Below are 15,660 nucleotides of genomic sequence, written 5' to 3' on the forward strand. Positions count from 1 at the left end.
TTTTTTAATGCAATAGCCCTTCCCTAAAATTTTATTCTAAAAATAGACCTGTTAAATTTTTATTTGTAAATATGATCTTATAAAAGTGGCGAATAGTGAATGATTCACCGCTTTAATCATTCACCGCTTTCTTTCTTTTTCTCATTTTTTTTATATATTTCTATGATGGTAAAAGAGGTGAATGGTTCACCGCTTTTATTCTTTTTCTATTTTTAAAGAAGAGTTATGAATGTGGTGAATCATTTACCGCATTTAGAGGTCTATTTTTATAATTATTTTTTTAAAAAAAATTATTTTTATAATTATAAAAATGGATAGGATTATTTTAAAAAAAAATTCACTGTAATACTTATTACAGTTGGCCCAATGATCCGACCCGCTTCTCCGGCTTCATCTACTAAATACTAATCAGCGTAGTTCGAACCTCCCGACTGTCACTCGCCTTGAATCTTGGAATCTTACGCTCCCTCTCCTCTGCGAATTCGATCAACGAAGCAGAGCAATAAAAGTCAAAGAACGAAAAAAGGACATCGCTCGATCAACGAAACAGAGCAATAAAAGTAAAATAAAAGAAAAGGACATCGCTCGATCAATCGTGGATCATGGCGATGTTCCCTTTGCTCTCCCCGCATCTCCGGCGATCTCTCTCCTCCTCCCTTCTCCGGCGACTGCGCCGCCGCAGCTCCGCCGCCTCTGCCGCTGCCGCCATGGACGCGCCGTCGAGGTCGTTCACCACCACCGAGGTCTCCCGCCCCAACATCGTCCAAAAGCGGAGCCTCGACATCCTCCACGATCCCTGGTTCAACAAGGTCTTCTCATCAATTGCTCCCGCTTTTCACGGATCATACTGCGATGATGATTTATAGACGAATTATGGGCTTTTTTTCTTATTTATTTTGAATTAGGGCACGGCGTTCTCGATGACGGAGAGGGACCGCCTCGATCTGCGGGGGCTGCTCCCGCCTAGTGTGATGACGCCGCAGCAGCAGATCGATCGATTCAGTGAGTATTTCGAATTCTATTACTTTTTGGAAATTATTGTTAAGTAGATTGCATATAAGGTGATTGATATTTAATTGTAAAAATCTGGTATTTGTTAGGATGTGAATAGTATGAGATAGCGATGCTTTTAGTTTTTATTGAGAGAAGTAAAGTGGGAATACAATTAACCCAATAAATAAGTGCTTCAAAGTAATCCTCTTTGGACAAAATTAGGCCCTAATGTTTGAAGATGCCAAGAAGTTCTAGTTCATTGTATGTTTCTACTGTTTTTTGAATGTTTGGATGAAAAGCATGTTGAGTAGCTTAGAAACTTTACTTTGCCGTTTTAGCTATTGTGGTTACCTATTGACGAGCCGATTCAACTTAAAAACTGTTAGGAATTTACACATGAGAATAATCTCCCATGGAATGATAACCGGAGGTTTGAATGGTTGATGTAGACTACTAGGTCTAGACCTACTATCTTAAACTTTCGTATTGGATGGGTTTTGATAGATACGTCTCATCCTAAGTCTATATGGTTCTTGTGCTAGGTTAAAACTCTCTAACAATTGGTATTGGCACTGATGGCTGAAGATCCTTTGTTACTCTTCTAAATGTTGTGTTGCCACCAGACCGGTGCCTCTTGTGAACATAGCTGATGGAAGAGTTTTATGGGAAAGAAAAGAGCCTAGTCCCATTGGGAATAATAACTAGAGGTTTGTAGGTGTTGCCACAAAAGCTAACAAATCCTAGTTTTGACACGGCAAAAATAGAATAGGATTAACAAAAAATTTTAGTCCTAATGAAACTAGCCATACCATGCGGCCTTTGCCTCACGCCTGGGCTCCAAGCTTGGGCCAGCCCTTCACTTCGATCATAGACCTCTAGTAAATTTTCTATTCAGTTCTATTGCAAGAAAATTTTGGGCTGCATCACAAAGCAGGCTAGGCCCAATAATTCAGAGCACTTCTAACTTAAATGGTTGGTATAGACTATTGGGCCCAAACCTAAAAGCTATGCAGTCCTTCGGCTGGGTCAAAACTCCCTAACACAGACTTTTGCCAAAAGTGGCATCATCCTAGCTGAGATCGAGGATGTCAATCAGTTTTTAGAGATGGTCAATATCAGTGGTACAGAGGTAATGTTTTTGAACCTTAGAGAGTGTAGGAGGTTTGAAGAGGAATGCCGAGGGCTTAGTATGACGTGCCAACATCTTGAGCAGCCCTTGAAAGCTAATTCTTTCATACTTAAGTATTGTCATCACAGTGCATTTGTTATTTTGTCTAATTTTAAAAGTAATGGAAGTAGATTCTGCTGAAGTCGGTGCTAATTGACAGCACATGTAGGAAATGCCTCCCTTGTTTTTCTTTAAGATGTCGTCATCAATTATTATGTGGATTCATGTTTTCAAATGGTTTTTTGAGTAGCATTCTCATGTGGATTTTGAACCATCACTACATGATGGTGCAATCCAGTAGTAGCTTGTTTCCACTGTTCCACATTGTGTTAAGAACTTCATAAGGAACTTGGATGAGGTGGTGCACTTAGCTATCTGATCATCTGAATTATCTTTTAAACAAGAGTTTTGTTTTATATTTTGTTCTCGCGGATTAGAGTTTGGTATCATATTTGTTTGCACAAACCATAATCACTGTTCCCTTATCAACAGTGATGGACTTGAAAAGGCTGCAAGTAAATGCAAGAGCTGGACGATTTGACACAAATGCTCTGGCCAAGTGGCGCATCCTCAACAGGTTACATGACAGAAACGAAACTATGTACTACAAGGCATGTTTTTCTGTTGTTCAATTCTTATTCTTTCATATATGTGTATCTATAATTACAGATCCGTGTATATCAGGGGACTAGCATATTGATATTAGTAACTAAAGTTTAATAGTTTATGCCAAATTATCACCAGGCCTATTTCACTCAAGGCAGTAACTATTAGGCTTGTAAAGCTTTACATATAGGATGAGAGTCTCTGACAAGGAATCAATAAGGCCGATTCATTAGGGGTGAAAATAGCTCAGAATTGGATCAGGTAGTGCTCAGTCCAATCTTTAACCATATTTATTCAATGGACAGGGATTTGGATAAAGGTACTAAATGGATACTAACATTCATAAGCTTACCGGTAACATATAGGAATAAGAAAGTATTGCGAATTGTATCCAGAAATGAAATCGCAGTGACATATTAGAACCTTAACTTATATCTTGTAACTTTATATGGAGGTTGGTCTAACTGGATGGTCTCTATTCTGTTTTCACCTCTATAGCTGATTGTGCATCCTAGATATTACTCATTGTCCATGAATGCAAGGATTCATGTGTTGTGGCAATGGGTCATGCCGAGCACTTGCCAGCATGGTACGGCATTATGTGCAGTGCTATGCCGATGTGTGACAGAGACAAAAGTACTTGTGTGTCAAGAAACTTTGGCATGAAGTATTTATTTTCCTTGGCGCCGGTATATTCTAATTACTCTTAATATACTTTTCATCAAATCTTTTGTACTCTATTGATGTAATTTACTTGCTAATTTTGCAAAAAAGAGGGTTTTGAGCTATGCCATTGACACGGGGTCGTATCCTGCCGATACTTTGTTTGGTCAATATGGTATAGTTGGCACTGCCCCCGCCGATGTGCACTTAAATCCTTGCATGAATGTGTTTTGGCATTTGGGTGGAGTTTTCTAGTTTTGTTTGTGTGTGTTTGATAATGTGTTTATCAGGGCTCAATCAAGGTTTTGAGCGGGTAGTTCACACCTGATAATTTCATACTGTGATATAGTAGGCTAGTAAATTGTTATATGTCATATGTGAAGTACTGGCATGCTATTTTGTACCTTGGAGTATGTCTAGGCACTGTTGTTAGGTCTATTCAGTTTGAGTTGCCAATAACATTAAGCTAATTGGTTTCTACAGGTGAATTATTTCTTTTCAATTACTCATAGTTTTTGAGATCATTGGCAATCATTACTTTTCCTATGATATTATCGTTTAAACACTTTCTGTAATTATCATCACAAAGTGCTTTTGGTTAAACTGTTTCATATGAAGTTTGTTGCAATAATTACCCTTCTTATGAATTCTTAACCATTTTGGCAGATCTTAGTTGAAAACATTGAAGAGTATGCGCCTATAGTTTACACGCCCACTGTTGGCCTTGTTTGCCAGAACTACAGTGGATTATTTCGACGACCAAGGGGAATGTACTTTAGTGCAGAAGATCGTGGGGAAATGATGTCAATGGTTTACAATTGGCCAGCTGATCAGGTGATTATTGTCTTGTCTTGTCCAATTGAAAATAGTTTTGCCTATATTAGTCATTCTGCAATAACCAGCTATTAATTAATTTCTTTGACAAATGCTACTAATTTTTCACCTGAAATTCATTTTAAGGACTTATCTATGTTAGAGGAGTACTTTTATCTTTTAGATATCTATTTCCCTATTTGTGTCAACCTAACTAGGTCATCTTATAGTTTTGTTGGCTGAATTTGCTATGTGCAGATATTGTTTGATTTGCTTATTGTATAAACATACTATGTTGTGTTTTTTTTTTTTTTTTTTTTTTTTTTTTTTTTTTTNCTAGTCTATTAAACTGTGTACGGTAGCCTTATATTCTATCATGCTTTGATGAACTTGCTGTTAATTGATGTTATACTCACTTTCATGCAATCAGGGCTTGATAACAAGGATTAAAGTGCCGTGACACGGCGGTGTGCCGGTTGTCGCTTGGCACGGTATGGCATAGGCACGCCTCCGTGCTGACATGTGGCACTCTTGCATGCTGATGAATATGCATGAGCTCCTAGTGGCACACTTTGGCACATTTTTTTTAGTCTTTCGTTCCCAATAAACTTTTATTATGCTATTTGAAAGATTTTAAAAAATAATTATAAATATTATGTATGTATAGCTTATTACATTCAGCAATTAATATAGTGGTAGGTTTTTTATATATGGAAGGTAAAATATAGCTATAGCTTATAGAGAATAAAAATTAAAAATCGATTAAGTTTGAAAATTCTTTTGATTTTACCTTTTTTTTCCAGAATTTAAAAAATTATAAAATGAAAAAATAGAAAAATTATTTTTTCTTAAAATTTTTGTGGAATTTGCAAGATTCATCCATATTGACTCGACGAGAGACTGCATGATGACTAGATTAACTAGAATAACACTACTATTGCCCCAATAATTTCTTTTAATTTTGAATATTTTAAAAATATTTATTAAAAATTTGAAGAAAAAGTTATTTTTTTATTAAATTGTTTAAGAAAAATTGTGCGATATATCCATAAAAATTTAACAATAAATCAGATGACGAATAATTAAGCAAATTTAAATATCAATTGCTTCACTTTAGTTTTTTTTTTTTATTTTATTAGTATTTTCCATCTTCTAAATCCAAAAATAGAATTTTCAAAGTTAAAATTTTTTATCGTAAATCTCATACCCAATGCTAGATTTATCCAAAATAATTAAAAATCAGACTATATAATGACTTAATCAAGTAGATCTATTTTTAAATTTTGTAAACTATAAATAAAAATTTGTATAATTTCAAATTTCTTCAAAATAGGAACTTTACAAGTTAGAAATATTCAAAATGTATGAAATAAATTTAAAATTGTCACTTTCTTACTTACATAATAAGTGTTTCTTCGATTTTCTATTTCTTTGCCTTTTCTCTTAAGATGGAAGTGATAAAAATAGAAACAAAGTAGAAATAGAAGGGCTTGAAAGAAGAAATTAGAGATAAAATTACAATAAGAAAAGGGAGGAAAAAATAGAAAGAAAAAAAAGAGAGGAAGAAACAGTGAGAAGAAAAGGAAAGACTGAAAGAGCTAGTTGAGAAGAAGAAAATGTAGAAGAGAATAAGAGATGGGGATGTGTGTGGGGCAAAAAAAAAAAAAAAAAAATTTAAAAGTAGATCGAAAGCCAAAAAAAGGGTTAAAACTTAAAACATTGCGTGCCTTTGTAGGCACGAAGCAACACTGTGTCGCGGTACCCTTTGGGTATTGCGCTGTCTCGAACGATGCCGATACCTTTTGGGTATTACAGCACGAAGGATCCAAGAGAGTCCCCTGTACGTATCGTCCCGTGCCAGCCGGCACGGAGCGATACTTTAAACCTTGCTTGATAATAGTCCATTTTCTTGGAAGTTGATGGTTCCCTTTATTTTTTTAGTGTCCACAAAAGGTAGCTAGGGACAAAGTAGAGAGATGTAAAATTGTGCTCTGACCAGTCTTATGGTCTATTGGTTGATTGTATGGTCCCTGTCATCAATCTTGGACCATCTTTAACAAAGCACTGCCGTTGGACCTCATTATAAATGTTTTCATAGGGTTCAAGGTCATTAGAGCCTTCTTATTACCGGGGGGCTTGTTTGTATTACTTCTGTTGTTTTGTTCATGTAAAACATAAATCGTATGAGATGATGAAGTGCGCAAATGGACAGAGTGCTTGGTGTCTATTAATCTGCTGTAGTTGTTTGACAACTGAAACAAAAAAAAATTAGTAGTTGTTTGGCAATGAAAAACAAATGCCTTGGTAAGTACTTTTTTGTTTCCTTTTTTTTTTGGCATCGCCTCTTGGCGTCCTTCCTGGTTGCTTTGCTAGCCAGCCTACAATGACAAGAATAGGGAAGTCCATCTAACGGCAGATCCAACTGATAGAACATCAATGGTAATAATAACTGGACAAGAAACACAAACAAAGAGAAGAATTTAATGTGGTTCGGTCCAATTGTTTGAGACCTACGTCCACAGGAAATCCCAGAGAGAAGAATACCTTCTCTAGCATAGAGATATTTCTTTATTTCAGTGGAATTGCAGCTGGATAAACAGTTACAAAGAGAAACGAAGAAACTTAAGTCTGTTTTTTATAAATAAAGGCTGTTTTGAACTATTCAAAGGTTGTTTTTACCAAGGTTTTAAGTGTCCGTCGGCACGGTCCGTATTCACTGTGCCGTACCGTGCCAACAAGATACCGACACGATACAAACCCCGTGCCGATGGCACAACTCAAAACCCTCTATTCTTTAAATTAGTAAGTAATTTTCTCAATAAAGTTCAAAAGATGTGATAAAAAGACAATAAATAGTTAGAATATTTTGTTGCTAAAGAAAATAAATATTTCATGCTATTATGTGTCGGCATACAAGAATTTTTTTGACCGGCACGCATCGGCACGGCTCGGCAGGCACCGTGCTGTACCGTGTCGGCAAGTTTCCGGCACGACCCCGTGCCACGGCATTTAAATCCTTGGTTTTTACCATCTATTGGTTGCCAATAATATTATTATCTGCTGACATCATCAATCTGGATCAAATCTTCTAGATTTACTACACTGTTTCATAGCCCCTCCCACTGAATGTAAGGTTCGAAAAACCTCAGTTTAGAAGAAAGAAATTCACGGTGGTCGTGTGAGGGACTTTGTGTAAACAAACCTGCAAGTTGATTGCTACTTCCAATGTATTTGACAATAATTTCTCCTAAAGTAACACTTTCTCAAACAAAGTGATAATCAATCTCAACATGTTTAGTTCGACTATGAAAAACAGGATAAACAAGAAATAATGGATTGGGGAATGATCTGTCCAAGATAATGGATCATTTGTCGCAACCACAAGATCTCAGATACAGTATTTGCTAAAGATCAATACTCAGCTCNTTTTATAATTATAAAAATAATTTTGTTAAAAAAATAATTATAAAAATAGACCTCTAAATGCGGTGAATGATTCACCGCATTCATAACTTCTCATTAGGAATAGAAAAAGGGTAAAAGCGGTAAACCATTCACCGCTTTTACCATCGTAGAAATAAAAAAAAAAAGTGAGAATAAAAAGAAAGCGGTGAATGATTCACCGCTTTTAAAAGCGGTGAACCATTCACCGCTTTTATAGAATTATATTTATAAATAAAAATTTGATAGGTCTATTTTTAGAATAAAATTTTAGGAAAAGACTATTGCACTAAAAAACCCTCTAGATTTACTACACTGTTTCATAGCCCCTCCCACTGAATGTAAGGTTCGAAAAACCTCAGTTTAGAAGAAAGAAATTCACGGTGGTTGTGTGAGGGACTTTGTGTAAACAAACCTGCAAGTTGATTGCTACTTCCAATGTATTTGACAATAATTTCTCCTGAAGTAACACTTTCTCAAACAAAGTGATAATCAATCTCAACATGTTTAGTTCGACTATGAAAAACAGGATAAACAAGAAATAATGGATTGGGGAATGATCTGTCCAAGATAATGGATCATTTGTCGCAACCACAAGATCTCAGATACAGTATTTGCTAAAGATCAATACTCAGCTCCAGTAGAGGATCTTGTTACTAGTCTTTGCTTTTTTACTTCTCCATGACACTGAATTTTCACCAAGAAATATTGCATATCCATATGTACCTTTGCGTCAACAGGTCTCCTGCAGAATCTGCATCAGAAAAACCATGAATATCAAAAGTAGTGAGGCACTTTTTAGAGCTTCTTTTGTAGCTTAACCTATACATGATCGCAAAGATTTAAGTGCCGGTCGTGCCGCACCGTGCCGGTGCGGCACGTACCGTGCCACCAAGAAAGGGGCATGCTACAAGAGGGGTCTCGCGGCATGCGGGACCGTGCCGCACGAGATAGAGCGGCACGGTGATGCGTGCCGCGGCACAGTGCCGTGCCAGCACTGTGCAAAAATTTTTTTTTGCTTTTTTTTTTTGCTGTTTGTTTTATTTTTTGGGGTACCCGAAGCATTCTGGATACCCTACAACCCCAAAAAATATTGCAAATCGAAGATCTATTTATTAGGCAAGTCAAAAAAATTATAATTTAATTTTTTTTTGTTTATCAATATAGGGCAAAATTTTAATTTATATATCCAATCCCTTTGCTTTCACCACAGACATCCATTTTTTCTTCACAAATTATTTTATCAAAATTTGTCGCACCGTGAAACTTTTGCGAAATTAGGGAAACAAAATCAAACTCAATAAATAAAATTTAAGACACATCAAACATAAAATTTTATTTTTGCGTTAGAAGATTGAAAATGCTGATAAAATTAAAAGTTAAATTAAATTAATTGATACTTAAATTTATTTAATTTATTTGTCATATAATTTATCGCTTAATTTTTTTGATAGATCTACTAATTTTTTTTAAAAATTAATTAAAAAATAATGTTTTAAAATAATTTTAAAATAAATTTTTTTGTATTTTATAAAAGAAAGACTATAATATGGTCAAAAGAAAAAAGAAAGAAAAGATGTCTTTGCATTTTAAAAATTCTAACCTGTAAAAATTTCTATTCTGCATCAGATATAGTTGTACTTTACATACAAGAAAGCTTACAAGTATGTTAATTGATGAGTATAGTAAACTATACATAGCAAATATTCATAATTATTTGATTAAATCTTTCAAAATAATATTATAAGAGTTTATTGAAACTAAAAAAACTAAAATAAGTCCGTGCCAAAGCGTGCCAGTAGGAGGTCATGCGTATCCATCGGTACGCAAGCGTACCATGTGTCAGCACGCAAGCGTGTCGGTGCCGTACCGTGCCAGGTAGACAGCGACATGCCCCCGTGCCACGGCACTTTAAACCTTCCATGATTGTACCTTTAATGTATCTTAATATACGTTTAAGAGCTTCCATATGATTTTCTCTAGGATTTTGCATGTGTTGGCGTACTTGATTCACTGCAAAACAATTGTCTGGTCCTATCAAACTCAAATATTACAATGCTCCTGCTTAGCTTCTGTAAAACTGAGGATTGGGCAACAAATGACTATTATCTTTTGACAGCCTTTTGTTCACAGCCATTACTGTACTTGCTGGTTTGCAATTAACCATGTTTGCTCTAGATAGAAGTTCAAGTGCATATTTGTGTTGTAGGAACTTCAATTCTTCCTTAGTTCTATCAACTTCTATTCCAAGAAAGTATTTGAGGTCTTCCAAGTTTGTCATCTTAAATTGATCATGAAGCTCCTGTTTTTTTTGGGAAATAACATTTTGATCATTGCCTGTGATAATTATATCATAAATATACAAAAGAATGATTGCTATCTGATCTTGTTTGTGCCAAATAAAAATAGGAGTGATCATTCTCAGTCTATTGAAAACCACATCTTGGAACAACATCATGAAAATTTTGAAACCAAGTTCTCGGAGCTTGTTTTAGTCCGTAAATCAACCTGTTCAATTTGCATACATATTCGGTAGGGTCTTTCTTAGTATATCTGGGGGGTTGTTCCATAAAAATCTCTTTCAAATCTCCATGTAGAAAGGCATTCTTCACGTCAAATTGTGGGGTCCAATGATACGTAAGTGCTAATGAAAGAACAACATGGATAGTCATCATCTTAAGAGTTGGACTAAATGTCTCTTCGTAGTCAAAACCATATTCTTGTGTGAAATCTCTCTATAGAACCATCAGATTTGTATTTCACTTTATATTCCCATTTACTACCCACAATGTTCTTGCCTCATTTCACAATGTCTCATGCACGGTTGTGATACATAGCATTGATTTTTTCAGTTATAGCATCTATCCACCTACTATCATTGATGGCTTGTTGATAATTTGTAGGCTCTGCTAATTTAGAGATGTTGCTAATGTAGATTTAGGGCTTTTTTTACATCTAGCCCCGTCAAATTTTTTTTTCTCTTTTACAAATGATCCTGGCAAATTTATATTTGCATATATGACCATCTTCTTGCCATGCAATTTTAAGTTGAACACGGTGATTGAATCACCGTGTTTAAATCAAGGTTTTAAGTGCCGTGGCATGAGGGCGTGTTGCTGTCTGCCTTGTATGGTATGGCATCGGCATGCTTCCCTGCTGACACATGGTACGCATGCGTTCCGATGGATACGCATGACCTCCTACTGGCACACTTTGGCAGGAACTTATTTCAGGTTTTTTGATTCCAATAAGCTCTTAAAATGTTATTTTGAAAGATTTAATCAAATAATTATGAATATTTGCAATGTATAGTTTATTATATTCATCAATTAATATACTTGTAAGTTTTTGTATATGTAAAGTACAACTATATCTGATGCAGAATAGAAATTTTTATATGTTAGAATTTTTAAAATGCAAAGACATCTTTATTTCTTTCTTTCTTTTGACCATAGTACAGTTTTTTTTTTTATAAAATACAATTTTTTTTTAAAATAATTTTAAAAATTATTTGAAAAAATTATTTTAAAAAGTATTTGAAAAAATTATTTTTTATTTAATTTTTTCAAAAAATTTATAGATCTATTAAAAAACTTGAGCAATAAATTATGACAAATAAATTAAATAAATTTAAGTATCAATTAATTTAATTTAGCTTTTAATTTTATCGGTATTTCAATCTTCTAAGGCAAAAATAAAATTTTATGTTTGATGTGCCTCAAAATTTGTTTAGCAAGTTAGATTTGTTTCCCTAATTTGCCAAAAGTTTTGTGATGCAATAAATTTTGATAAAATAATTTGTGAAGAAAAAATGAATGTCTGTGGTGGAAGCGGAGGGCTCAGGTGGATATGTAAATTTAAAATTTGCTCGGATATTTCTTGGGGGATATGGGGTACTTGGATGTTTCTTGGTACCCCAAAGAACAAAACAAAGAGCAAAAAAAGCAAAAAGCTAAAAAAGGCAAAAAAAAAACACACACACACAGTGCCGGCATGACATAGTGCTGCGTTTCGCGTGAGAACCCCCCTGTACCGTGCCCCTATCTTGGGGCGCGGTACGTGCTGTCGGCACGGGGCGGCACTTTAATACTTGGTTTAAATATGGTGATTCAATCACTGTATTCATATTCACACTTTAGTCCCTTTTTTTAACTTAGGGGCAAGGTTTAAAGTGCTGCCCCGTGCCGTACGACACGGGGCGGCACGTACCGTGCCACCAAAAAGGTGGCATGGTACAAGGGGGGGTCTCGGACCCCCCTCCGTGCCACGGCACACAGTGCCGTGCCGCACGAGACAGAGCGGCACGGCGCAGCGTGCCACGGCACAGTGCCGTGCCGGCACTATGCTATTTTTTTTTTTTGCTTTTTTTTTGCTTTGTTTTTTTTTTTTTTTTTTTCCTTTTGTTTTGTTCTTTGGGGTATCCAAAGCATTCTAGATACTCCACGCCCCTCCCCAGTGCCATTGCAAATCGAAAATTTACTTATGAGGTAAGTCAAAAAAATTATAATTTAATTTTTTTTGTTTATCAATATACGGACAAAAGATTTGTCCGAGCTTTTTGCTTCTATCATAGATATCTATTTTTCCTTCACAAATTATTTTATTAAAATTTGTCGCATTGCGAATTTTTTGGCAAATTAAGGGAACAAAATCGAACTCAATAAACAAATTCGAGCCACATCAAATATAAAATTTTATTTTTGTGCTAAAAGATTGAAAATACTGATAAAATTAAAAGCTAAATTAAATCAATTGATACTGAAATTTATTTAATTTATTTGTCATATAATTTATTGCTTAATTTTATTGATAGATCTACTATTTTTTGAAAAAATTTATTAAAAAAATAAATTTTCAAATACTTTTTAAAATAATTTTTTCAAATATTTTTAAAATTATTTTTTTGTATTTTGTAAAAAAAAGACTGTAATATGGTCAAAAAAAAAAGAAAAAAAAAGTCTTTGCATTTTAAAAATTCTAACCTGTAAAAATTTCTATTCTACATCAGATATAATTGTACTTTACGTACAGAAAAGTTTACAAATATGTTAATTGATGAGTATAATAAGCTATATATAGCAAATATTCATAATTATTTGATTAAATTTTTTAAAACAACATTATAAGAACTTATTGGAACAAAAAAAATTGAAAAAAGTCCGTGCCAAAGCGTGCCAGTAGGAGGTCGTGCGTATCCATCGTCACGCAAGCGTATCACGCGTCAGCACGGAAGCGTGCCGGTGCCGTACCGTGCCAGGCAGACAACGGCATGCTCCCGTGCCACGGCACTTTAAATCTTGCTTAGGGGCAATTAAAAATACCAAAAGGAACATGGTGATCCGTTCACCGTGTGTAAACACGGTGTTTGAATCACCGTGTTCAACGTAAAAGTGCCAACTAGGCGTTCGCGTGGCAAGGAGAGGGCTATTTATGCAAATATAAATTTGTCAGGGTCATTTGTAAAAAAAAAGTTTTGAGAGGGCTAAATACAAAAAAAGCCCGTAGATTTATGATCAATAGAAAAAGCATCATAATTGATCTATCGTTGTATAGAATGTTGACTGTGATTAGGAGTCTGATATTTATATACTGAAATCTGAATTTCGTGGTCTTGATTTTTATTTGTTTGAGTTGTAACATCCACTTGAGAATTATTTTCTCCAGTCACAACATCTTCCAAGCAATCATTGCTACCATTTGGAGCTGATTCTTTATATTGTGGTACTTCATTTGAAATTTGACTTTGAATACTTGGATTATTTAGGATTTATCTGGATGACTAGAAGAGGTTCCGCTTGTATAAACACGGATACGATCTGCCAACCTATTATTTTTATGTTGATTCTGTGAAGTCGTGTAGGATCCTGTTTTATTGTCGTTGTTACTGGATTTATGCTGTATCACAACAAGATGATTTGATGAAACATCACATTGTTGCTCCTCTCCATGTTCATCATGAGAATTGATATGTTGTCTTCTTTTCCTCCGCAGAAATATGAGCACATTTCCCTCGTCAAATGCAGCATTACGAGATATCAAAATTTTATGTTTTTTAGAAGAAAAATAGCAATAGGCTTTGTGATAATCATCATATCCAACAAATATACAAGTAGCAGCTTTACATGACATTTTGTTTCTCATGCTTTCGTCGAGATGAACAAATGCATGAGAACCAAAATTTCTCATCATACTATAATCAGGATGACTTTCAAACAATTTCTTATAAGGACTTATTCCATGAAGAACATCTGATGGTAGCCTATTGATATTATAGACTGAAGTATGGAATGCTTCAGTCCATAGAAATTTTGGCACTTGTGCAGCATATATTAAACTTAAGCCCATTTTAGTACTGTGTTGATGCTTTCTTTCAGATAAGCCATTCTTTTGTGGAGTATATGGACATGAAATTTGATGTATAATGCCATTCTCTTTTAAGTATTCAGCAAAAAGATTTGAGGTAAATTCTCGTCTAGATTTACTACACTGCTTCACACCAACTACGTAAAATTTTGTTTTATAAAAATAAAATAAAGGACAATGATACCAAATTAGGCCTTAGCTTTTTGTCTCAATTCTTTGACCTAGCTTTATTATTTGATTTTAATCTTGTCAACTAGATCTCTCATTGTTTTTTTAGCTTCTTTTGAAGTCCCAGTGCTAGACTAATGCTATAAATTTTTCGTTCCAGTCATTGATAATAATATGACTACTATGTATTGTAGGTGGACATGATAGTGGTAACGGACGGAAGCAGGATATTGGGCCTTGGTGATCTTGGGGTTCAGGGTATTGGCATAGCGATTGGGAAGTTGGATCTATATGTTGCTGCTGCTGGAATAAATCCCCAAAGGGTAGATTCATTCTTTTATCATACATTTGATTTTGAAACCACATATTGTTTTTTCTTTAACGGTTGATTTGAGTGTGTGTTATTCAGTCTAAACCACAGTATTGAAGCAAACTAGTTCATTTTGGTTGATTCGATTTAATCTCTAAGTCGGTTGTGCAAAATGAAATCTGAGCAAACAGAATAAACCAAATCACCTGAACATACAGTAACTTAATACTATTAGCAATATAGTGACTTAACACTATTAGCCATTACGTGATGATCTTGCGGCCGAGTGTTTACCTTTCAGATCAACATTTTAATGGAGCGTTTAATTTGCGCTATATAAGATATAAGATTAATAAATAATGCTCGATTGCTTATAATTCTATTACTGAGAACATGATTAGCCTGAGTGTAGCTTTTCTTTGTTTGGTTCGTGCAGTAATATAATGCCAAAATGCTGGGGATATAAAAATAGGCAAGATTAGGTAATATACTTTTTATGAAGGGAGGTATACGATCAATGCCTAGAGGGAATATTAAAACAGGCAGGATCAGTTAATATACTTTTTACAAAAGGGGGGGCGGGCGGGATATGATCAATAGCTAGACCTAGTAAGTCAACTGAATTTGGTTTGGTTACTTCATTTAATATGGTTTGGTTTGGTTACTTCATTTAATTTGGTTCAGTTCGGTTACTTCATTTAATTTGGTTCGGTTCAGTCTATGTGCACAATTTGGTTTGTTTTGGGTTGTAGGAAAAATTCAACAGGATAAACCTATTCTACCGTTGGAAATATTCATACACAGTTATTAGAACTTAAAAGATTGATAGATTACTAAACAAGCTTAATGCTCTCTTATAGTAGGGGTGGAGAAAGGAATATCTTGGGTGAGTTTAGTTATTTAGATAGTTTTATTATTCCTTATTTTAATACAAATTGTTTAATTCACATATCCCATTAGGAAACATGTAAGTTGTTTCTTCTTTGAGTGCTAACATGGTTTTGTGTGAGATGTTTGTTGACTTCATTTCTTGCTTTACATATGATTAGTATGAAACCACACTTTTATTTTTCTTGTTTTATCTTGTAGGAGGAAATCCTTTTTGCAACTTCTATCTCCATTGTTTCTACTCTAA

General features: G+C 34.7%; 1 protein-coding gene across 1 annotated transcript in view; it reads left to right on the plus strand.

Annotated features, from left to right (window-relative positions):
* LOC109715328 (NAD-dependent malic enzyme 62 kDa isoform, mitochondrial) overlaps nucleotides 406–15,660 on the plus strand; it is a 47,489-nt gene continuing 32,234 nt past the window's right edge. The window contains exons 1-5 of the mRNA XM_020240279.1: nucleotides 406–809; nucleotides 906–1,002; nucleotides 2,654–2,772; nucleotides 4,097–4,264; nucleotides 14,410–14,538. Of these exons, the coding sequence (XP_020095868.1) occupies nucleotides 603–809; nucleotides 906–1,002; nucleotides 2,654–2,772; nucleotides 4,097–4,264; nucleotides 14,410–14,538 (720 nt within the window). The 5' untranslated portion in view covers nucleotides 406–602. The remainder of the gene's footprint in view (nucleotides 810–905; nucleotides 1,003–2,653; nucleotides 2,773–4,096; nucleotides 4,265–14,409; nucleotides 14,539–15,660) is intronic.

The sequence above is a fragment of the Ananas comosus genome, linkage group 9 (assembly GCF_001540865.1).
Source record: "Ananas comosus cultivar F153 linkage group 9, ASM154086v1, whole genome shotgun sequence".
NCBI lineage: Eukaryota > Viridiplantae > Streptophyta > Magnoliopsida > Poales > Bromeliaceae > Ananas > Ananas comosus.